Source organism: Hyperolius riggenbachi, chromosome 4 (genome assembly GCF_040937935.1).
Source record: "Hyperolius riggenbachi isolate aHypRig1 chromosome 4, aHypRig1.pri, whole genome shotgun sequence".
Lineage (NCBI taxonomy): Eukaryota > Metazoa > Chordata > Amphibia > Anura > Hyperoliidae > Hyperolius > Hyperolius riggenbachi.
This window is the reverse complement of record NC_090649.1, coordinates 390,544,063-390,569,673: the sequence shown is the minus strand read 5'-3', so window position 1 is coordinate 390,569,673 and position 25,611 is coordinate 390,544,063. Positions and strand designations below refer to the sequence as shown.

The following is a 25,611-nucleotide window of genomic DNA, read 5'->3' as shown; positions in this document are numbered from 1 at the left end:
GTGCTGGAAAGTTATCTTAAAGGGAGAATTAAAAAGTAACTCAGAGGAGAAAACTCAGGAGAAAAAGTTAATTGAATAAAGTTCAGGCCCATATTCAATAAACTATTTCTCCTGAGTTATCTCCTAGGAGAACATTTTCATCTTCTCTTTAAAGGACTTACGAGGCCAAGTCCATCAAAAAAAATAAAAAAAAGTTAGCTACCTTGCTCAGCTTGTAAGGCACGGAGGACGCCGTCCGCGCCCTCCGTGCCGTTCCGCCTGGTCCCCGCCGCTGCACAGCCCCCCGAACGGTCCCCGACCGCGCGGCCCGGGTCGGGCTCCCCAGCCCTTACCAAGATGGCCGGCGGAGCTGGCCGCGGCTGCGCAGTCCGCATAGCCGCCAGTGCGGCTGCGCAGCTCTAAGGCCAACCCCCCGATCCACGCAACAGTAGCGTGGATCGGGGGGTTGGCCTTAGAGCTGCGCAGTCGCACTCGCGGCTATGCGGACTGCGCAGCCGCAGCCAGCTCCGCCGGCCATCTTGGTACAGGCTGGGGAGCCCGACCCGGGCCGCGCGGTCGGGGACCGTTCGGGGGGCTGTGCAGCGGCGGGGACCAGGCGGAACGGCTCGGAGGGCGCGGACGGTGTCCTCCGTGCCTTACAAGCTGAGCAAGGTAGCTAACTTTTTTTTATTTTTTTTGATGGACTTGGCCTCGTAAGTCCTCTAAAACAACTTTTCAGCATTTTACAAGTGAAAAAGTACCAAAAAGTTGGTGAAAAAGTGCTATCAGAAATATTTAGAGTACTTTCTTGCTTGCTGGTGGTTTAAAAGGAATTTTATGGCAAGTTGTGAAAATATCACTTGGGAGAAAACTCAGGAGAAAAATAAATTGCATATGGGCCTTCAGGGCCATATGCAATTCTCTTTTTCACCTGAGTTTTCTCCTAGGAGATAATTTTTCATCTTTGATTTTAAATAACTTTCCAGTACTTTTCAACTAAAAAAGTACCAAAAAGTTGCTTAAAAAGTACTATCAAAATTATTTTGAGCATGTTCTTGCCTTCTGGGGGCTTAAAAGGCATTTTATTGACAAGTTTAAAAATATCATCTAGGAGAAAACTGAAAAAGTGAATTGCATATGGCCCTCAGTGTCAATAAAATGCCAATAAAGTAAAGAGGAACTTGAATTGAACTTTATCCCAATCAGTAGCTGATACCCCCTTTCTCACAAGAAATCTTTGCATTTTCTCAAATAGATCATTATGAGGGGGGTCTATGTTGCTGATATTGTGGTGAAACCCCTCCTACAGTGGGAAGTCAGGGCCATGGTCCTGACAGTTTTCTATCTGTGAAGCATTGAGGGGAATTAGCCTATCACATTGTTAGTGGGTGTGTTTTTAGATAATGGCAATTGGTGCTGTCTTTTTTTTTCCATGTATGCCAGCAGTAAAGATGATCACCCGCAGGCTCAAGGAGGATCAAACAACACATCATGCATGAAATACATGGCAAATATCAATCATTTCTTGATCTATCTTCTAATTCTTTACTTCTCAGTTTGCAATGAGAAGTCAAAAATACTCAAAATAATTTTGATAGTCCTTTTCGACTTTTTGGTACTTTTTAATTGCACAGAGCTGAAAATTTATTTTAAAGAGAAGATTAAACATTTTCTCCTGGGAGTCGGGAGAAAAAGTTAATTAAATAAGGGCCTATTTGTTTTAATGTAAATACTTACATTACAAAAAATAATTATGCATGAATACTTTCATAAATAAAAACAACACTGAGAGTGGTAGTATGAAAAGCTAACGCTGTTATTTCTTCCTTTTTTAGAGTTATTTGATGGAAACTAACAATAGGGTGGTCCTCAGTGGTCGACCTGGAAGCCTCTCCAATGCGCTGAGGTTGGATGATGAAAATGGGAGCGTTGTTGTTTCAGGGGTGAAAGAAAATGATCCTGTTGCCAGCAGTCTGGGTGTAAAACAAGGTACACAGAAGACAATGTGTGCAATCCTTTTGACTTCAATACGCTTAACTCCTTAACACAGGCAGGGGCAAACCCAGGATTTTCAAGGGGGGGATTTCTGATAAGTCTCTCTCTGCTACGCACAATATAATAATATGTTAGAACGTTAGAGTATGGCTATGACAGTGACTCGATTGTGAGCTTCTCTGAGGACAGTCAGTGACATGATTGTGTACTCTGTAAAGTGCTGTGGAACATGTCAGTTCTATATAAATACATGCTAGTAGTTAGAATGAGATAATGTTAATTTTTTTTTGGGGGGGGGGGGGGGTACAGCGACAGGAGAGTGGGAGGAGGAGACAGAATAGATTGGGGAAAAGATAAGCATGAGTGAGTGTCAGTGTGTCTATGGGGAAGAAAGGAGTAGGGGAAAGAGAGAGAAGAGAGGGGAAGAGTGAGAGACAGGAATTGGGAGACAGAGAGAAACACGCATACAGGACAAAGTAGGAGAGAGAGAGAAGCACATGACAGAGGGAATGGGAAGCAACACAGAAACAGGATTCCTGCAAAGAAACAGATTCCTGCAGACATTCTGGTGTCTCACCAGCCCTAGTTTGAAGGGAGATTCTGGGCACAAGATATCCCCCCTCCCAGACCAGTGTAGGTAGAAAGATGTCCTTTCCCAGCCCAGTATAGGTAGTTAGATGACCTCCCCCCTGCTCCCCCCAGCCTAGTATAGGTAGTCATAAGTCTGCACCCTCCCCCTCAAGTAGTCAGATGTTTCCCCCCAGCCCAGTGTAGGTAGTAAGATGTCTCCCCCTCAAGACTGTCGGATAGCCTCCCTCCCACTACCTAGTATAGCAACTCTGTGACCCCCTTCTGCCCTGAATTGCATAGAGTAATGGGAACTCACATGCCCACGATCCAGCTGCAGCTGAATTTCACTACTCTCCTCTGACACTCAGCATCTGGACCTGAAGAAGGCGTGGAACGCCGAAACCGGTAGTGACGTAGAGGCTTATACGTCTGACGGCCACTCCCACCCATTTCCCTCCACGCTACAGCGCAGACAGCGCAGATCCATCCGAGTGGCCGCTTTGTCTGGCCAGACAGCGGCAGAGGAGTTGATCGTTGGGTGGCCTATCAACATGCTGATTTAAAGACACCTATCTTGTAAGTGCAATTTGCAACCATGATGACCAGATGGTAAGCGGCAGAGGAAAGCGGTGAGATTTAGCTGCAGCTGGATCATGGATAGGTGAGTTTCCACTACTTGCCACAACTTAGAGCAGAAGGGGGGCCACAGAGCATCCCTGCAGGCACATCACAGGGCAGCCCAGCATTGGAAGCCCAATGCCCCTAGAAAGGGTGAGGCCCCAAGCCACCACGTGGGTCGCTTGTACCTAGTGGCAGCCCTGGGAGCTCTGAGAGCCTCTCACCAACACTAGTTTTTTAGTTTACCCCTCACTCTCTGAGTAGGAGGAAGGTCCACCCCTTTCTTTGTTATACACCCATCCGTCTCACCAAAAAAAGAGGAAACCAATAAGGAGAGTGATCAATAAAGGGAAGTAGTTACCAAATCAAGTAAGGTGGCTGAAGAATTACACCTGAAGCCTACATAGCGATTGCCTGTTGGACAATAGAGATGGCTCGAACCTTCGATTTTAGGTCCGCAAACCTCGAATGCGAACCTCGGCAAGAAGTTCGGATCGCGAGAACTTTTGCGAACCGCAATAGACTTCAATGGGGATGCGAACTTTGAAAACTAGAAACATTTATGCTGGCCACAAAAGTGATGGAAAAAATGTTTTAAGGGGTCTAACGTCTGAGCTTTTGCATGGGGGAGTGGGATACACGCCAAAAGTCCCGGGGAAAAATCCGGATTTGACGCAAAGCTGCAAAGCAGCGTTTTAAGGGCAAAAATCACATTGCATGCTAAATTGGAGGCCTAACATCTTGCATGTGTATACATCAATCAGGTAGTGTAATTAGTGTACTGCTTCACACTAACAGACCAAACTCACTGTGTAACTCACCGCACACAGCTGTTTGTGTAGTGACGGCCGTGCTGGACTGCTGCGCACCATGGCGAGAGTGCAAGCCTTGGCGGTTTTCAAGCCCATATGGTCGCCAGGCTGAGGTAGCTCAATGACAGAACAACAGTGACTGTCCAGCTGATTGAATTTGGTCTGTCCACAATGAAGCAACGACCTTATTATCTTGGGTGTGCCCCCCCCCTCCCCGAGACACTCATATAGCCGGTGGTCATTGCTTCATTGTGATATGCAAGGTAACGATCACGAAGGGGAATTGACACATTTACATGACCTTTTGTTTTGTTGTTGCAGTTGCAGTGCAGTCAGAAAAATTAGGCAGACAGGTACACGCACCAGAAAAATTATTATAGCGGCGGCCTTAAAAATTCAGGAATCCGCCTGATGTCCTGGACCCTGTTGGTGGTGGCGGAAAAGGCAGTCAAGTGGCCTGCAGGCAGAGATGCTGTGTGGGGAGCGACTTAGTCTTGGGGCAAGCAGTCACACGGTGTGCAGGCAGAGATGCTGTGTGCGGGGACTGACTTAGTCTTCAAGCGGGCAGCAGCCCTCCGGGATCCATGCCTTATTCATTTTGATAAAGGTGAGGTACTAAACACTTTTTTGACTTAGGCGACTTCTCTTCTCAGTGACAATGCCTCCAGCTGCGCTGAAGGTCATATCTGACAGGACGCTTAAGGCAGGGCAAGACAGAAGTTGGATGGCAAATTGGGACAGCTCTGGCCACAGGTCAAGCCTGCGCACCCAGTAGTCCAAGGGTTAATCGCTGCTCACAGTGTCTACATCCGCATTTAAGGCCAGGTAGTTGGCTACCTGCTGGTCGAGGCGTTGGTGGAGGGTGGGTCCGGAAGGGCTAAGGCAAGGCGTTGGACTAAAGAATGTCTGCATGTCCGACATCACCATGAGATCGCTGGAGCGTCCTGTCCTTGCCTGCGTGGACATGGGAGAAGGATTACTGGCAGTGGTACCTTTATTCCTTTGTGCTGTGACATCACCCTTAAAGGCATTGTATAGCATAGTTGCCAGCTTGTTCTGCATGTGCTGCATCCTTTCTGCTTTTTGGTGATTTGGAAACATCTCCGCCACTTTGTGCCTATACCGAGGGTCTAGTAGCGTGGCCACCCAGTACAGCTCATTCCCCTTGAGTTTTTTTTATACGGTGTCCCTCAACAGGCTGGACAGCATGAAAGATGCCATCTGCACAAAGTTGGATGCAGACGTACTATCCATCTCCTTTTGCTCTTCCTCAGTGATGTCAGCTAAGTTCTCCTCCTCCCCCCAGCCACGAACAATACCACGGGAAAGTTGAGCAGCACAAGCCCCCTGCGACACCTGCTGCAGTTGTTCTTCCGCCTCCTCCTCCTCCAAAACAACACCTTCCTCATCATCTGACTCCTCTTCCCCACACGCCTCTTCCTCCTCCTCCCCCTCCCCCCTCTGTGCTGCCGCAGGTGTTGAGGAAACATCTGCTTCTGCTGAGAAATGATCCCACAACTCTTCCTCCTGTTCCTGTTCCTGTTCACGCTCCTCCACAGCTTGATCCACCACTCTACGCACGGCACGCTCCAGGAAGAAAGCATATGGGGTCAAGTCGCTGATGGCGCCTTCACTGCAACTCACCAGGTTTTTCACCTCCTCAAACGGCCGCATGAACCTGCAGGCATTTCGCATGAGTGTCCATTACTTTGGCCAGGACATCCCTATCTCCCCAGACTGTGTCCTTTGACTGTAGTTGTAGAGATACTGTTTGACAGCTTTCTCCTGTTGTAGCAGGCGGTCAAACATCAGGAGGGTCGAATTCCAGCGAGTTGGGATATCACAAATCTAGCGTCTCACCGGCAAGTTGTTTCTCCGCTGAATATTGGCAAAGCGTGCCATGGCCGTGTAAGACCACCTGAAATGCCCACACACCTTCCTGGACTGCTTTAGGACGTCCTGTAAGCCTGGGTACTTAGACACAAATCTCTGAATTATGAGATTCAGCACATGTGCCATGCAGGGTACATGTGTCAACTTTCCCAAATTCAAAGCCAAAATGAGTTTTCTGCCGTTGTCATACACCACGTTGCCGATCTCCAGTCTGTGCAGGGTCAGCCACTGATCCACCTGTTTGTTAAAGAGAGTCTGAAGCGAGAATAAATCTCGCTTCAGACCTCATAAATAGCAGGGGCACGTGTGCCCCTGCTAAAACGCCGCTATAGCGCGGCTTAACGGGGGTCCCTTCACCCCCAAATCCCCCTCGATACACCCGGGGAGCGCTTCCTGGTTGGGGCAGGGCTAACCGCCGCAGCCCTGCCCCACGCGCGTCTGTCAGCGCGTATCTCCGCCTCTCCCCCGCCCCTCTCAGTCTTCCTTCACTGAGAGGGGCGGGGGAGAGGCGGCGATGCGCCGCTGACAGACGCGACTGGAGGCAGGGCTGCAGCCGTTAGCCCTGCCTCCAGGAAGGGAAATTCTGCGACCTTTCTACGACACACTTTTGCGGGGGGTGGGTGGGGGGTGAAGGGACCCCCGTTTAGCCGCGGGAGAGCGGCGTTTTAGCAGGGGCACACGTGCCCCTGCTATTTATGAGCTCTGAAGCGAGATTTATTCTCGCTTCAGAGTCTCTTTAAGTGCAGCCAGGAGAGCTGCTCCAGTGTGACTCTCGGCTTTGAGGCAAGACATGTCTAAGATGGCATGACACCGTCGTACCTGGCATGCAGCATAGGCCCTGGGGAGCTGGGGCTGTGTAGCTGGAGAGGAGATCGCATCAACAGTAGAGTTGAACTGCCACTCAGCCAAGGAGGAGGACGACGACGACAGCGAAGAGGATGTAGCAGGAGGAGAGGAGGTGGCAGGAGGCCTGCCTGCAAACCGTGGAGGTGTCACTAGGTCCGCTGCACAGCCATGTACTCCCTGCTTGCCACCGGTCACCAGGTTGACCCAATGGGCTGTGTAAGTAATGTACCTGCCCTGACCGTGCTTGGCAGACCAGGCATCCGTGGTCAGATGGACCCTTGACCCAACGGTGTGTGCCAGAGATGACACCACTTGCCTCTCAACTTCATGGTACAGTTTGGGTATCGCCTTTTTGGAGAAATAATTGCGGCCTGGTATCTTCCACTGCGGTGTCCCAATGGCCACAGATTTTCGGAAGGCCTCAGAGTCCACCAGCTGGTATGGTAATAGCTGGCGAGCTAACAGTTCTGCCAAGCCAGCTGTCAGATGCCGGGCAAGGGGGTGACTGGCAGAAATTGGCTTCTTCCGCTCAAAGATTGCCCTCACGGACACCTGGCTGCTGCTGTGGGCAGAGGAGCAGGAACCGCTCAAGGTGAGAGGGGGAGTGGAGGAGGGTGGCGGTGATTGTGAAGGTGCAAGGGAGAAAGCGGCTGAAGATGATGCACCTGAAGGTGGAAGTGGAGAAGGAGGGTGGCTTTTCTTTTGTGTGCTGCTTTTCCTCTGGTGCTCTTCCCATTGCAGATTCTGCCTTTTCTCCATGTGCCTTCGTAAGGCAGTTGTCCCTACGCGGCTGTTGGCCTTTCCACGGCTCAATTTTTAGTGGCAGAGAGAACAGATGGCATTGCTCTGATCTAAGGCAGACACACAACAAATTTCCAAACGGCTGAGCCCCCCTGGGGTGTGGGCACTATGGTGGCCTCAGCAGCTGACGTTGAAGGGCATGTTGGCTGGCTGTCCATAGGTGGTGATACATGGCACTGGACACTGCCCCCAGCTGTTTCTGATGACGAGCTCCCCCTTCTTTTTTCAGCAACTCGTCTCCTCCTACTCCTCTCTGACTCTCCCTCTGAACTGTCCCCTTGGTCATCGTGTCTCTTAGGAACCCACGTGGCATCCATATCATCATAATCATCATCATCATCCTCCCCATCTTCGTTTGCCTCAGACACCTCATAAACTGCACCAACAGCAGGTACTTCATAATCCTTCTCCTCACATGTTACGTCCATAGTGTCGCCTAACTCAGACATATGAGGTGGTGTAACTTGCTTAGCGCCTTCATCTTGTTGTAGCGCTTGCAGTAGCGCTAGTGGCTGTGGAAGATGAAGTGTTCTGTGTTAAATAGTCAACCACGTCCTGACAATCTTGGGAGTTGATGGGACGTGCCTTTTTCTGAGCACTATACTTTGGTCCAGGGCCGCACGACCTCGAACAGACCTGCCGGGTGGCCTGCCTCTGGGTCTGCCCCTGCCTCTGCCTCTACCTGTTTTGTCCATATCAGGAGGGATGAAGTGAAAGGTATTCACTGACTTGACTAATACAATGTGCAGTCACACAGGCGCAGTGAAAGGTATGCAGTGACTGGTATTACAATACAATGTGCAGCTGTCACACAGGTGCAGTTAACAGGTATGCACGAAGTGGTATATTACACAGCGTGCGGCCACACAGGTACTGTGAACAATTATGCAATGACTAGTATTACAAATTTGCAGCAGTCACACACACAGGTACCGTGAACAGGTGCAGTGACACTGCGTGCGCTCTGGTAGGTAGGTGGGTGCACTGGACAACAGGTAGGTATATGCAGTAATGAGTATTACAAATGTGCACCTGTCACACACACACAGGTACCGAACAGGTACAGTGACACTGCGTGCGCTCACGTAGGTAGGTGGGTGCACTGTGAACAACAGGTAGGTATATGCAGTGATGGGTATTACAAATGTACAGCTGTCACACACACAGGTAGTCACTGAATGTGCTGGGCCTGGCAGTGGCACAGTAGGAATTACCAAGGGGCCAAGGTCCCAGCAGCAGCTGCGACTGACTGACAGGGCTGTATATGCAACACAAGTGTCTGTGGGACACACAAAATTAAAAAATAGATCACAAGAACAACATTAGCTCTCAAAAGAGCTGTTGAGGATGAGGAGTGCTTTTTAGCAATAAATATCAGCAAGAAAGAGCAACCTGACAAGCCTAACTGTAGCCTAACTAAGCTTTCCCTTATGTCTCTGCAGCACCTCTCCCTTCTCTAATTACTGCAGCCACACGAGTGAGTGAAATGGCTGATGCTGCCTGCATTTTATAGGGGGGGGGGGCTACAGGAGGGAGTGTAGCCTGATTGGCTACCCTGTGCCTGCTGACTGTGATGTATAGGGTCAAAACTAACCCTAATGATGTAGTATAGGGGGCGGGTCGAACCACCATAAAGTTCACTGTTCACCGCGAACACGAACCAGTGAAGTTCACGCGAATAAGTTCTCGGACGAACCATTCTGGCCATCTCTATTGGACAACCCAAACCATGAGTAACATCCTAGGATTGCTATTATCCATATAAATTAGGATACCGCACAAGGTCTGGCTCCCCTGGACTTTTTGTTTGTTACAAAGTATATTGGTTTGCATGGATTACTGTAAAGCTATTTCCTGTGCTAAATTAGAGCATATAGCTTTATTTCATTCCTAATGATCTAATGTTGCAATCATATTATAAAAAAATGTTTGGCGTGTACTTAAATACATAAATTATAATATATTGTAATTAACTTATGTTTGTGGATTCCTCCCCACCCTCTAAGGAAAACTTAAACCATGAATATGAGGAATACTGTTGGTGTTACACAATTTGCAAAAGTATTGGCTAGTTCATCCAATACTATTGCGCTCATGCTTTAAACAAAAATATACAATATCTAATTTTTTTTTTATAGGATAACTTCAAAAACAGTGTTTTATTCTCCTGTACTTAAATGGGCTTCTGGCCAGTCCAAAATCTGGAAATGTACATATATGGAGGGCCTTAGCAAACCCTGAGCTACCTGTGCTATTATAGAATTTTCTACTTGCTGGAGTAACAATTAATCTGAGGACACTGCAGCCTGAGATTATACTAGCTTGTGTGTTTTGGATTTTGGCCAGATTGTAAGTCTTTACAAAATTGACTACTGTCTATTGGTTTGAGGAGGTTTACAATGATCTGTCACAAATAGGGGTTTCTCCCTGAATAAAATGTTTTATAAATTACTCCTTTCCAATTTTGTTGTCGCTTACAGCAAGCAGTAGAGATCTGACAGGCTTTGGACTAGCCCATCTCAATCTCTTTTGGGGGGAGAGGGATGTCAGCATTTCCATTATTTTGGATAAAAGCACTCCCTATAAAGGATTATTATTATTATTATTTAGTATTTATATAGCGCCAACATCTTCCGCAGTGCTGTACAGAGTATATATAGGGCCTGATTCACAAAGCGGTGATAACTCAGTTATCACGCCTAAAAGACTTTAGGCGTGATAAGCTTTGCACCGCTGAGTTAGCACCGATTTGTGCTCTTTATCGCGCGCAAAGTCCCGCGCGCAGTTTTACGCGCGCAATCGCTTAATTCCGTGCGCAGCGCCCATAGGATTAATGGGCGCATCGTGCGCACTGCACCATGCGCTGCGCGATTGCGTGCGCAAAACTTTGCGCGCTGGAATTTTGCGCGACTTTCATTTTATCACGCCTAAACTGAGTTTAGGTGTGATAAGGGGCTTTTCACAGGCGTGCAAACACTTTGCACCGCTTTGTGAATCAGGCCCATAGTCTTGTCACTAACTGTCCCTCGAAGGAGCTCACAATCTAGTCCCTACCATAGTCAAATGAAGGATCTACAGTATACAATACAAGGATACCGCCCAGCCTCCCTATTCATTGGAACACTGTTTTGGTAGTTGGCCTGAGTAACTGGTACTCAGTAAGTGCTTTAAAAAATTTTTATAAAACCCTGAGAATCTTCTATGAGGAGAGGAACTAGTCCAAATTTTTCAGATCTGTCAGATTTTAACTACCTATTGTAGGCAACTGTGACATAGGGAAAATCATATTTATAGTGCATTTTATACTGGATACAATGTACATTTTATATATATTAATTTTACATTTTACATTTTGTTGCGATAGTGGTCTTTTAAGGGCCGGTTCACACGGACGCTTGGCGGCGTCTACCGTCAAGCGTTCGGGACCCATCGGCTAAACTCTCCCATTCAAGTGAATAGGAGCGTTTAGCATTGCGCGGTTACCGTCGATTACCGTCGATTGCATAAACGCGGCGTTCTGATCCCGATTAACGCATCGTTTCGGCCGTCCCTAGAAGCCGCATGCAACGTCCAGGGACGGCTAGCCGGCGCGGCTTCATGTCCCCCTGCGGGGACGAGAAACGCTGATCGCGACGATCTCTGTACCGCCGCCACCGAACGGGACGTCACAGGACGACGCGACTTCCTGGCCGCCCCAACGCCGCCTGCCGTCCGTGTGAACCGGCCCTTAGAGCAGTGATGTTGCATAAGTTTAACTTTCACCATTCAGTAGAGTGCAGAGAAATTTAAAAACACAGAGTCTTCTTTGTATGTATGTTTAAACTGACTATTCAATCCAGTGCACATACTAAGGTGCCTTATGATTCCTGCTTGAAATCTCTGCTTCTAAAAGTTCCTTCTTCCTTCTTCCCTCCCCACTTGTAATTTGTCCCTGTGCATACATTATTACAACCTGTGTATGTCCAGCATGTCAGCACACAGTGAGGACAAAACAGAAGGAAATCCATATTTTCTGTAAACAAAATGACATGTAAGTATCTTAAAATAATGCCAAAACCCCTGCATCAAAGCTGGAGATAAATTAACGGTGATTTCAAAGCATCACTTTTAACCATTTCCGCTGCCCGGACGTGAAGCTCACGTCCGGGCGGCAGCTCTGCAGCGCTCCCGCGCTTGGGCGCACCCCCGTGTCCGCGTTGTGTCCCCCGGTAGCCCTGGGATCAGTGAAAGGAAACATGGTTCCTGATCACCGATCAATCTCCCCCGCAGAAAAACCGAAGCGCTCACCTGTGAGGCTTCAGTTCTTCTGCCCGGATAAATTTCCGCATCCCCTTTGTACTTCCGCTTAGCGAGAAGTACAAGGAGGGTAAACAAAAATGAAGGTGGCCATCTTGTGGCCAAATAGTAAAACTACAGCTACACATTTTTTACATTACAATTTACACACATGGCAACATTAAAAATTAACTGTTTATGTCCCACACCAAAATATTCCCCAAATAAATGTTTAAATGGAAAAAAAAAATTACAATTAAAAAAAAAAAAAAAAGGACATAAATAGTTACCTAAGGGTCTGAACTTTTTAAATATGCTTTTGAAGGGGGTATACTACACACATTTTTTAAATTATAAGCTTGTAAGTAGTGATGGGCGCAAAACGGAAACAATGCACCTTTATTTCCAAATAAAATATTGGTGCCATACATTGTGATAGGGACAAAATTTAAATGGTATAATAACCGAGACATACGGGCAAATAAAATACATAGGTTTTAATTATGGTAGCATGGATTATTTTAAAGCTATAATGGCCGAAAACTGAGAAATAATGATTTTTTTCAATTTTTTTCTTATTAATCCTGTTAAAATGCATTTACAGAAAAGTGGCTCTTAGCAAAATGTACCACCCACAGAAAGTCTAATTAGTAGCGGAAAAATCAAGATATAGATCAATAAATTGTGATAAGTAGTGATAAAGTTATTAGCGAATGAATGGGAGGTGAAAATTGCTCCGATGCATAAGGTGAAAAATCCCCGCGGGCTGAAATGGTTAAACTAAGCTAAGGTAAATTGAGCCCTGTGTATTTTATTTCACTGTTTATAATTCTTTTTCAGGTGATGAGCTTGTTGGAGCCACCATATATTTTGATAATCTATGCAAAGCAGAGGTACTCAACATTCTAAAAGCTACAGAACCTTACCAAGCTGGTCTACAACTCCATACAAAAAGTGAATCTTCATTGCCTCAAATTAGCCCTTATACTCTGAAATCAAGCAATTTGGTAAGTTTAGCAAGCTTTATAGGCTCCATAAATATGCTATACTTAAGCTGAATTTAACAGTTTTATTTATTTTTACAGGCTGGACAATCTTCAGCATATGATGACATTTTCAATTCCAAGATTCGCCGTCATCTCAAAAATTCAATTTCCATGCAAGATCTGTCTGACAAAGGAACACGGGGTGGACAATTTAAATCAACATCTCCAGGCTATAAACTGAATACATACAGTTCAACGGACAATTTGTCTGAAATTCTGCCTTCAGACATACATGGAGAATTCAACGCACCACAAATCAATGTTAAAGGTTCACCAGTTAAAGGCCGTGGGCCACAAATACATATGCCCTCTGTTAATGTTTCAGGACCAAACATAAATACCCCCAAGTTAGATGTAGGATGGAAATCACCTTCAGTGAATGTTTCCCACAAACAGAATGGTGCTTCAAATGGCGATGTAGATATAAATATTCCTAACCTAGAAGTAGACAGAAGAATGAAAGGTCCAGATGTGGAACTAGCAGCACCAACAATATCAGGCAAAGTGAATACTCCTCAAGTAAATGTAGCTGCACCAAATGTTAACTTGGACAAGGTTAAAGTACCCTCATTAAACCTTTTCAATTCAAAAAAGTCATCTCGAGAAGCACAAGGATTTGAAGCTGAGATGCCAAGTGTTCAGGTCCCTGATATAAATGTGGCACTCCCCCAAACAGATATACAAGCTCCAAAGTTTAAAGGCCCACAGGTTAATGTTGACCTTCCAAAAGGAAAAATATCAGGTCCAGAACTGAAAGGACCAGAAATGAGTGTTGATTTACCCAAGGTAAACTTACAGTCTTCAAATCTCAAAATGCCGCAAGCTAAAGTAGGCCTTCCAAAAGCTGACATAGAAACCCCTAAATTGAAGGGTCCAAATCTTAATGTGAATGTTCCTAATGCAGCTATAAGCATGCCAGAACTGAAAGGGCCAGAAGTAAATGTTGACCGCCCCAAAGTAGACTTCAGAATGCCAAAGCTAAAAGGTCCAAATGTTGGTGTTGATGTTCCTGATGTAGGTTTCAATGGCTCCCAACTGAAAGGGCCAGAACTGAACACTGATCTGCCTAATATTGGATTAAAGGGCCCCAAACTCCCTAATATGAGAGTTAATCTTCCTACAGCTGATACAAACTTACCAGCTTTGGAATGTCCAGAGTTGAATGCTGACCTCCCAAGTGCTGATTTGAACATTCCAAAACTGAAGAGTCCAGATATGAATATTGGTCTTCCTAAGGGTGACATCCACATGCCAAAGCTGAAAGGTCCAGATGTGAGTATGGATACACCTAAAGCTGACATTAAAATTCCAAAGCTTAAGGGTCCAGATGTGAATTTTGATCTTCCTAAACCGGACCTTCATATGCCAAAGCTCAAAGGACCAGATATGAACATTAATCTTCCCAAAGCTAACATTGACATGCCAAAACTTAAAAGTCCAGGCGTGAACATAGATCTCCCTAAAACAGACTTAAATATGCCAAAACTAAAAAGCCCAGAATTGAATGTTGACCTACCTGCAGCTAATATAAAATCCCCTAAAATGAAAGTTCCAGATGTACATTTTGATGCATCTGTTCCTCAACTGAAAGGTCCAGATGTAAATATTGATCTACCAAACACTGATTTAAATATTCCAAAACTAAACAGCCCAGACATTAATGTAAACCTTCCAAAGGCAGATATAAAGATCCCCAAACTGAAAGGATCCGATATTAATCTTGATCTCCCAAATTTAGATGTAAAGGCACCTAAATTAAAAGGCCCAGAAGTCAATGTTGGCGTTCCAAAGGCAAATGTAAATCTTCCAAAAATGAAAAGTCCAGAAGTAAGCATTGACCTTCCGAAGGCAGACATAAATATTCCACAACTGAAAAGTCCAGATGTCAGTGTTGACCTTCCAAAGGCAGATATACATGCTCCAAAATTGAAAGGGCCAGAAGTCAATGTTAATCTACCCAAAGGTGGAGTAAAAATGCCAACACTAAATACCCCAGATGTAAACCTTGATGTTCCAAAAGCAGAAATGAAGCCAAAATTTAAAATGCCTTCATTTAATTTATTTGGCAGCAAAAAGGCTTTTCCAGATGCTGAGTTGAGTCTGAAAACTCCACATGGAAAAACTGGAAGTCTAGATTTAACAGGACCTAAACTGGATGTCACTACACCCAGCATGAATTTGTCAGAGCCCAAACTGAAAGGGGTTGGCCCAATTCCAGAGGCCAACATTGCACTTCCAGAAGCAGATATGAAGGGTCCAAAATTTAAAATGCCAAATTTCAACTTAAATGCACCAAAAATGAAAATGCCCCAGATGTCAGGACCAAATCTTCAAGCTCCTGATGTAGATTTTGATGCTTCTTTGTCAACCCCAAAAGTAGATGTGAATACACCTCAAGTAAACATAAAAGGGCCTGAAGCAGATGTAAGTGGGCCAAAGTTTAAAAAGCACGCATTTAATTTTCCTTCATTTCAGATGAAGGGTCCAAATGTAAAAGGTTCTAACCTAGATATTGATGCGTCTGTAAGGAATCCACAAGTAGATATAAATGCACCCCAAATTGATGTTAAAGGACCAGATACTAGTTTTAATGCCCCCAAATTTAAAAAGCCTTCCTTTCAAATGCCTTCTTTCCATATGTCTGGTCCAAAGGTCAAGACTCCAGATTTTGATGCATCTGTAAAAACTCCAGAAGTAGATGTGAATGCACCACAAATTGATGTTAAAGGTTCAGGCACACATATTAATGCTCCAAAATTCAAAATGCCCTCCTTTCAGATGCCTTCTTTCAACATGTCTGGTCCAAAGGTTGAAACTCCAGACATTGATGCATCTGTAAAAACTCCAGAAGTAGATATAAATGCACCACAAATTGATGTTAAAGGTCCAGGCGCAAATGTTAATGCCCCCAAATTAAAAATGCCATCCCTACAAATGCCTTCTTTCCAGATGTCTGGTCCAAAGGTCAAGACTCCAGATATGGATGGATCTGTAAAAACTCCAGAAGTAGATATAAATACACCACAAATTGATGTTAAAGGTCCAGGCACACATATCAATGCTCCAAAATTCAAAATGCCCTCCTTTCAGATGCCTTCTTTGAACATGTCTGGTCCAAAGGTTGGAACTCCAGATATTGATGCATCTGTAAAAGCTCCAGAAGTAGATATAAATGCACCTCAAATTGATGTTAAAGGTCCAGGCACAAATTTTAATGCCGCCAAATTAAAAATGCCATCCCTACAAATGCCTTCTTTCCAGATGTCTGGTCCGAAAGTTAAAACTCCAGATTTTGATGCATCTGTAAAAACTCCAGAAGTAGATATAAATGCACCACAAATTGATGTCAAAGGTCCAGGCACACATATCAATGCTCCAAAATTCAAAATGCCCTCCTTTCAGATGCCTTCTTTCAACATGTCTGGTCCAAAGGTTGAAACTCCAGACATTGATGCATCCATAAAAACTCCAGAAGTAGATATAAATGCACCACAAATTGATGTCAAAGGTCCAGGCACAAATGTTAATGCCCCCAAATTAAAAATGCCATCCCTACAAATGCCTTCTTTGCAGATGTCTGGTCCAAAAGTTAAAACTCCAGATTTTGATGCATCTGTAAAAACTCCAGAAGTAGATATAAATGCACCACAAATTGATGTCAAAGGTCCAGGCACACATATCAATGCTCCAAAATTCAAAATGCCCTCCTTTCAGATGCCTTCTTTCAACATGTCTGGTCCAAAGGTTGAAACTCCCGGTATTGATGCATCTGTAAAAACTCCAGAAATAGATATAAATGCACCACAAATTGATGTTAAAGGTCCAAGCACAAACGTTAATGCCCCCAAATTAAAAATGCCATCCCTACAAATGCCTTCTTTGCAGGTATCTGGTCCAAAGCTCCAGACTCCAGATGCATCTGTAAAAACTCCAGAGGTAGATATAAATGCACCACAAATGAATGTGAAAGGTCCAAACACAAATTTTAGTGCTCCCAAATTTAAAATGCCTTCATTTCAAATGCCTTCTTTCCAGATGTCTGGGCCAAAAGTCGAAACTCCAGATATTGATGCATCTGTGAAAACTCCAGAAGTAGATATACATGCTCCTCACGTTGATGTTAAAGGTCCAAGCACAAATGTTAATGCTCCGAAATTTAAACTGCCATCTTTCAATATGCCTTCTTTCAACATGTCTGCTCCAAAGGTTCAAACTCCTGACATAAATGCTGATTTAAATGCACCCCAAATTAATTTTAAAAGTCCAGATGCTCAAATAAAGGGCCCAAAAGTTAATATTGAAAACCCTGAGATAGATGTGGGTGGGTCTTTACATGGACCAAAAGTAGGTGTTGATCATCCTGATATTGATGTGAAAGCACCAGATGCAAAGATAAATACACCCAAATTTAAAATGCCAACATTTCAAATGCCCTCGTTCCAAATGTCTGCTCCAAAAGTCCATACTCCTGATGTTGATGCATCTGTAAAGGGTCCCAAAATGGATATCAATACACCAGAATTGGATGTAAGAGGCCCAAGCACCAACTTAAATGCCCCTAAGTTTAAATTACCATCATTTCAAACACCTTCTGTTAAAATGTCTGGCCCTAGTGTTGAAGCTCCTGATATGAGAGTTGATGGATCATTAAAATCTCCAGGATTAGATGTGAATCTACCCCATGCTGATGTTAAAGCACCAGAGCTACAGTTAAAATCACCAAAGTTTAAAATGCCATCTTTGGAAATGACAGGTGCAAATTTACAAACTCCTGATTTGAAAGCAGAGGGTTCTTTGGGTGAGCCAAAACTTGATATAAATGCTCCACAAGTTAACGTTAAAGGCTTCGAATCACAAGTGAAAACCCCTCAAATGAAAATGGCTTTCATTGAAAAGACAGGTCCAAAGTTAAATATCCCTGGTGTAGAAGCTGATGGGTCACTGCAGGCACCAGAATTAGATATAAATGCTCCACAAATCAATGTGAAAGGAAAAGGTCCAAAAATAAATCAACCTAAATTTAAAACGCACACATTTAATCTGCCAAGTGCTAACACTGAAGGGTCTGATCTTAAATTAGGAGTTCCAAGAGTAGAGGCCAAAGACTCCAAATTTAAATTCCCATCACTGCGTATATTTCACCCAAAAAGTACTGTGCCAGATGTTGATTTAGGCCTGCAATCTGCAAACATGAATTCACCATCTGTTCCAAATGTACAGGGCAGTGCCACATTACCCAACATGAGTGTTAATGCACCAAATGTCACTCTTAAAACATCTGATAAGAAGATGACAATGCCAAAGTTTAAAATGCCAACCTTTGGAAGGTCTCGTTCAAATGACCTCAATCTCAGTGTTAGTCCTGACGCATCATTGCCTAAAGCTAACTTGGATGTGGTAAGTCCAGAGATTAATGCAAGTTTACCACGTGCTAATGTACCAGTTCCAAAGTTTAAAACTCCTGATGCTGATCTAAAGGTCAGAGTTCCAGAACTGGAAAGTGAAATCAAGTTACCTACTGTTCAAGCTAAAGCTCCGAAAATATCCCTAGAAAATACAGCAGGGAGTGTTTCGTTGCCTTCTGCTAAAATTTCTGGTCCTGAGATTGACATACCCGATAGTCGGGTAAGAGCACCAACTATTGAAGACTCCCCACCTCAAATACGTGGACCTAACTTCAGAATGGATTTACCCTCTACCAATGTCAAAGCACCAAAAATAAAATCCCCAGGTCTGAATATTTCTGGTCCAAAGCTGGGAGATGATGGACTAGATAATCTAGATATAGATGTAGAAATCCCATCTACAGAGGTGAATGCTCCAAAATGGAAGACACCATTCTCAGGAAAAACAGAGGGTGCAGCTGTTGATATTGACGTTCCACAAGTAAGAGGTGGCCTTAATGTGTCACCTCCAAAGTTCCAGAACCATCAATATGATGATGTCTCTATGGATGTGCCTTCTGTACATATGAATGCACCAAAGTGGAAAAAGCCTTTTTCTGGGGGAACAGAGGAACCAGGGGATGACATAAATGTCCGTGTGCCTCCAGCTGACATAGATGTAGATCTCTATTCGCCTGTGAGAAGGGGCAGTCCTTCATCAAAGTTTTCATCCATCTTTTCTGATAATACCTTCTCCATACCTGACATCGACTTTGACTTCTCTCCCTCACGCTTAAGTACATCATAAGATTGCTCAAAATGTCTGTTGATGTATAAGTAGCTGCACTGATTAGTCAAGAGTGCAGATTAAAGAAATTATGAACCTGACCCATATAAATTTACATTTTTCAAATGTATAATGGACAAGACTTTATTAAAAGTGAAACAAATAATGTGTATAATTTACGCGCATAGAATGTAGGATGCTGTTATGATGCCTAACATGTACAAAAGTGGTTGATAAAGCAATGGGGCAGCATTTATTTGAAATATTAAGTTACTGTTTCTGAATAATGTACATTCTTTACAACTTCTGAGCTATCGTGAACATTGCGGCAGATAAGGAGATCACAGGTGATTCCTCACTCTTTCCTTCTCTTTGCCATCCTGGAGCCATGACAAAACATGACTTTTCACAATATGTGTTTGATCAGTGCGAAAAAAAGTTACATTTTTTTTTTTGCATTTCTTAGGCAAGTGATTATATTTTTACTGTATTATTAAGTTATTTTGTTTTAGTCTTGCATAACATTTTTATTAAGGATGAGAAAATCCAGAATGCACCTGAAACAGGGTGTTCACCTACGACCCATGGGATGCTCACCTACTAAGACGTTTCCATATGTCTTTGGGCTGAAGATCAAGGAGAGCATTCAGTTGTCACTGAGTAAACCATTAATGTAGCTGTATGAGCAAAAGACCCTTCTCTGTATTGATTATTGATAATAGGCATGTATTAAAATGACTGAGGTGATAAGAAATACACAGAGACTATAATAGTTCTAGGCTTGATTTTTGGTTCTTTAGTTTTCAACCTTTATTTACTTAAGTTGTCTGGCTATCATAGTACAGAAACTTTTTTGTCATTTTTCTACCTAAAATTATTAATCATTAGACAGAGAAACCTTCTGCTAGTACAGTTTAGGTACAGTAAGGTGATGTTCACTTCTCAGTTTCTCAGTTGTAAGCATACGTGATGGGCAGAACCAATGATGTAGCCAAGGAGCTATGAGCCTCCATGGGAGTTTTACATTGGGCCCCCCAAGCACTCTATGCATAACAATTATCATGGAGAACCAAAACATGCCAAGGACAACAGGGGCATAACAACAAATCATGACGTCCCCCAGCAACACTTTGATTGGGCCTTCCAATGTTCACATCCTTTCCTTGCCTACCCCTGGTGACCTTGACAGCCTGGGGGACCATCGTGCAAGGGCCATAAACAAATGTGGGCATCGTAATCTTTAAACCTATAACAAGTGTAGCCACAAAAACACCTTTGTCAGAGGCAGTGAAGTAGTAGCTGGGGCTCCCTTATAGCTCTGGGGCGTTGCAGGGGCTGCTCCCCTGTAGTTCCGCCCCTGACGAACAGGTGCAGTATCATAGAGGTGCATGGAAAGTGAAGGGAACAGATTATGAATGGTTTCCATCCTAAATTCTCAAAGTGAAATATAAACTTTCACTCCATAGTATATCCAGTATGCCATTTTCTGACAGGCATTAAGAATTCATAATTAAATTAGAACTTAATCATGGTGGAGGAAGAAAAACCATAAAATAAAATGTTCAGGTACTGATGATCTTAAAGTTTTTGTGGTTGTTGATAAGGTAAGGTAATTCTTCCCTTCTCCATATTTCTGACAGTCTCTGTTGATCCGTTTCAAGCCCCCTATATCACAACTGTTCACTAAAATTAGTAGATTAATGAATGTGCCTCCTTTTAGCCTTTTCAAATCCATTTGCCACCACATTTAAAGCACACTGTACAGTTCCAAGTGGTGATCTCTACAAAGCCTGTACCTGTGATTGGCTGTTTCTTTTTGTTTGAATGCGGCTTCTGCTGTAATAGTACTTTTGTAAAAAACAAAACAACTACTGAATAACTTTTTGTCTTGAGCATTCAGCAATATTAACACTAACAAACCATAATTAATAACTACCACTTAACATTTACATTCTTAAATGCTCTTGATGCACAATATAGAATCTTTGTTTTTCTTTTTTAGTTACAAATGTAAAAGAGATCTGATGAATGTAAATAATCTTATCGGTATGTGTTAATGTTTTAGAAATCTTATTTCCATGTGTAATTCTTAATTATATATAAATGTACATGAAATAGCCTTATTTCCTGTTTGTTTAATGCTGTCCATAATAGCTGTGCATTACTGATGCCCCTTCCTAATATACTGCTTTTTTTATCTAACTTGGAGAGCCTACTGTTACGGATCATCTGAAAATGTACAATTCTCCTCCCCCTTAACTGCTTCTTCATGCTACCTCTTGTACCCAGGCATGAGAACACTGGGCCATATTCAGTAAACTGCAACTTAAAGATGCCATGCGCAAGTAGCACATGGCAATTTTTCTGTTGCTTGTGCAGACTAGGTACTGCATGTTGCACAATTGACGCAACCTACATTGCTTGAGTAGTACTCACGTTGCTAGGGTAATGCAATGGGAGCGTTACCCAGGTGACACAGGTTACACTAATTGCAAAATGCGCGCTACGTAGTTTGCATAGGTAATGGTAAATTGCCCATGCGCACAGCAACTTTACTGAAGTTTACTGAATATGGCCCATTAAGACTTATGTGCTCCATTTTTGTATCATTCCTTAGAAAGAAGTAGTTCTTTACTTTGAATAGTGCATATTGGTAATTCTGTCATGTGCTCTGTTAATTCATGAGAAGAGTGATTTAAGTGATGGGTCTATTTTATTAAAATTCAAAAATCAGAAATGTTAAGCTAACATTAAAATAATAAGCAGTTTACCTTTATTATCCTATTTACTTTGTAATATATCTTTATTGAAGTTTTATTTTGAAATATAAATATATGGTTATAGAGCTGGATGTACTATATTTTGTAATTTTGTAATATGTTATGTAAGTTGGAAAATGGTTGGTTTCCATTCTCTAAAGATACTTTTATATCTTGTATCAAAATTTGTGTTTACATGTATCCTTAAAATAAGCTCAATAAATGTATTTTCTTCCATAATTGTCAAATCTGTGTTTTGAATCAAAAACATATCATGTAATCTTCACAATACTTACTACGTGAATTTCAGACGAAAACACCAAATACATTGGTGAAATATATACGTATAAGAAGTAATTCGTAACTTTGCTCTTGTGTAGGGATGGTCAATGACATGCAAATAATTTTTAGCTGATGCAGGATTATGCAAATTTTGTACGCACATTTATGCAGCTTAAAAATGGACTAATCAAATTTTACCTCAGCAGGATTTGATTGGTTTATTTTCAATCTGCATACATTTGCATACAAAATTTGCATAATGCCACATCAACTCAAAATTCTTTGAATCTCATTAACCATCCCCAGTCTTGTGATTCAGACAAGCCTGTGTAAAATAAAAGCCTGATTGGTGCCCTTTTATCCACTGCAGTTAAAGTTGAGCTACAGCCAGATAATAAAACTCAAATTGTATAATCTAAGCATTAAAATTCGAAATGATTTTGGCAAATACTCTAAAATGCATTCAAACTTTAGGTCACATGATTCATAACTTCTGCTTCTTGAAAAGACTGAGATCTAGAAAGCAGGAGACATTGGCAGCGCCTCCAGACAGAGGCTGTACCCGAATTAACTATCAGCATAAATGTGCAGAGCTCCAGAATATGGACAAAATTACACAACTTGCATTCAAAATAGGTACAGCAAAAGAGGACGCTAGCTTCAGTATAAATAATATGTGCACAAATTATTCCCTACTAGACTTCAACACGATGATGACGGGCCCTCACGGGGGAAGACCTACCGCTAGTCTAGAAATAAAACATAATTTTACCTAGTGCTGCTAGTCATAAAAGGTATACACATTTTTTCAAAAAGACATCAAACAATTGACAGTGCTCATAGGCTGCAAATGAAATGAAAACAAACAGAGGCATGCAGATCACCACAGGGGCTAAATACATGTCTCGAATGCAAATCATATGCAAATTATGTACTAATTCCTAATCTAACAATTTGAATGCAAGCTAAAGCACATGGATGAAGCTAGCCATAAGTACACTTATGTTTATTTTGTACAGCAGGAGACATTGGCAGCACTTCCAGACAGAGGCTGTACCTGAATTAACTAGCAGCATAGATGTGCAGAGCTCCAGAATATGGACAAAATACACAACTTGCATTCAAAATAGGTACAACAAAGGAGGGGGTTAGCTTCAGCATAAATAATATGTGCACAATTTATTCCCTACTAGACTTCCCAATGACGATGATGGGCCCTCATGGGGGAAGACCTACCACTAGTCTAGCAATAAAAACATAATTTTTACCTAGTGCTGCTAGTCATAAATGGTATACACATTTTTTTTCAAAAAGACATCAAACAATTGACAGCGCTCATAGGGCTTGATTCACTAAACCGTGATAACTCAAATATCACACTTTATCAAAGATATCACACCTTATTAAAGTTAACACGCCTTATCAGAGTAGCATAGCGAGTGCTACAAACTTATGCCTGCTAATTGGCAATGAAACTCGTCCTGCCTTGAGCTCCTATGGCTCGCTCGCTATGCTACTCTGATAAGGTGTGATATATTTGATAAGGTGTGATGTTTGAGTTATCACGGTTTAGTGAATCAAACACATAGACTGCAAATGAAATGAAAGGCATGTATTTAGCCCCTGTTGGGATCTGCATGCCTCTGTTGGTTTTCAAGCAAATATGGTGGGTGGCAAGACAGGACCCAAAGCCACTCCTGTGAGGCAGCAGAGGAACAGGAGCGCACAAGCCAGAGATGGCTCAGACTGGGACTCCGAGGACAGTGAGAGCTGCAACAGGGGTAAGAGCCCAAATTCCTCAATTGATTAGATTTTTTTTGGGGGGGGGGAGGGGGGAGGGAATATTAGTTAAGGGGGGGTTATCTCTCTGTGCGGAAGTCAGATTTGTTGAAAGCTAAAAGCTGGAGCTGCAGCATTGATCAAAGTCATCTTACTTTAGTGGGGATAGGATGAAAATACTATCGTGAAATGTTAAGGGTCTGCAGAGCCCTGGGAAAAGATCCAGAATTTTAAGACACCTGGGAAAATTTAAACCAGATGTCTGTTTCCTGCAGGAAACCCACCTGAGAGAGGATCAATACAAACTAATGAGGAAATTCTGGATGGGAGCAGTTTATGGGTCCCCAGTGGTGCACAGAAAAGCGGGAGTGTTAACTTTTATTAGTAAACATCTACAATGTAAACTAGCAGACATTGAGGGCAGATGGTCTAGGCTGCAGTGCCAGCTTGCAGGGGAAGAGCTAGTATTATATAATGTTTATGGTCCAAACCAAGATAGTGCTGTTTTCTTTGATAAGTTGCAGGCTCAGGTATTTGCAGAAATGTCATTACCTGTAATAGTGGGAGGAGACCATTGGTAGATAGAATTAACTCAAAACGCTCCTTGAGCAACAAGGATAAATACCTTTACCCTTCTATGCAAGCATGTGGGCTTATTGATCCATGGAGATACTCTCACCCACATGACCACACATTCACTTATTACTACCCAAAACTCAGGTCCTTTTTGAGAATTGATTTGTTTTTGATACCGCAGACATTTGGAGCTAGACTTTACAAAGCCCATATAGCAGATCTAATCATTTCTGAACATGCTCCAGTTGTTCTTGAATTGAAGCATGTGGTATCAAGAGGCACAGCTATAATATGGCACGCCCCACAAAATTCAACGGTAATGACGAGTTTGAGGCCAAGTTAAAATCATGGTGGATGGAATATGTCTGGGACAACGAAGAGCATAGATCCGACCCCGATTTGTTTTAGGAAGCTGCTAAGGTGGTCTTAAGGGGCAAAATATTTTCCTATGTCTCTGGCATAGTGGTATGCAAAAAAGAAACAGCCCCACAAACACTATATCCTAGAGGTGGAGAAAGTTAGAGTGGCATTTAAGGCTTTCAAACAAAACCCGACTCCTGAAAACAAAGCAGCGTGGTTAGAGGCGAAAGCAAAAGGAGACCTGTGGTATAAATTGCAGGGGGTACTACAAAAGCCCTATACAACATTAACGTTCCACAAATATGGAGAAAAGGCAGGGAAATTGCTGGCCAATATGGCAAGGCACATAAGGTTTATGCAGGAGCCGTGTGTGCTCAAGGACGCACAAGGGAATATCATACATCACCCACAAAAGTAAACTAACATTTTAGGGAGTTTTTTTGCGAAATTATATATCTCCACCACACAACTAGACCCACATAGGCTACAGTCTTCTCTCCAGGGGATCCCAGTAAGAAAGCTGACAACTGAGCATTTGAAGGTTCTGAATTAGGTGGTGGAGGTGCAGGAGGTTAGGGGGCCATCAAATCCCTTGCAAATCAGAAATCACTGGTACCCGATAGGCTAACTAGCGAGTTCTATAAGATTTTGCATGGAGAGATAGCTGACTATTTATTTTATGTATTTATTTTATTTATTCATTGTATTTATAAAGCACTAACATATTACACAGCGCTGACTAGATTATAAAAGTTGTATAGACTAGACTACATTATATAATACCATTTTAGTAGACTCAGTATACCCAGGCTCTGGATATAAAGCCTACATAAAATTGTTGCCGAAGGA

General features: G+C 43.0%; 1 protein-coding gene across 1 annotated transcript in view; it reads left to right on the top strand.

The window, feature by feature from the left end:
* LOC137504144 (neuroblast differentiation-associated protein AHNAK-like) overlaps nt 1-21,919 on the top strand; it is a 58,399-nt gene extending 36,480 nt beyond the window's left edge. Inside the window, exons 3-5 of the mRNA XM_068232170.1 lie at nt 1,815-1,968; nt 12,630-12,796; nt 12,875-21,919. Coding sequence (XP_068088271.1) covers nt 1,815-1,968; nt 12,630-12,796; nt 12,875-19,027 — 6,474 coding nt within the window. The 3' untranslated portion in view covers nt 19,028-21,919. The remainder of the gene's footprint in view (nt 1-1,814; nt 1,969-12,629; nt 12,797-12,874) is intronic.
* Nucleotides 21,920-25,611: the final 3,692 nt, after the last annotated feature.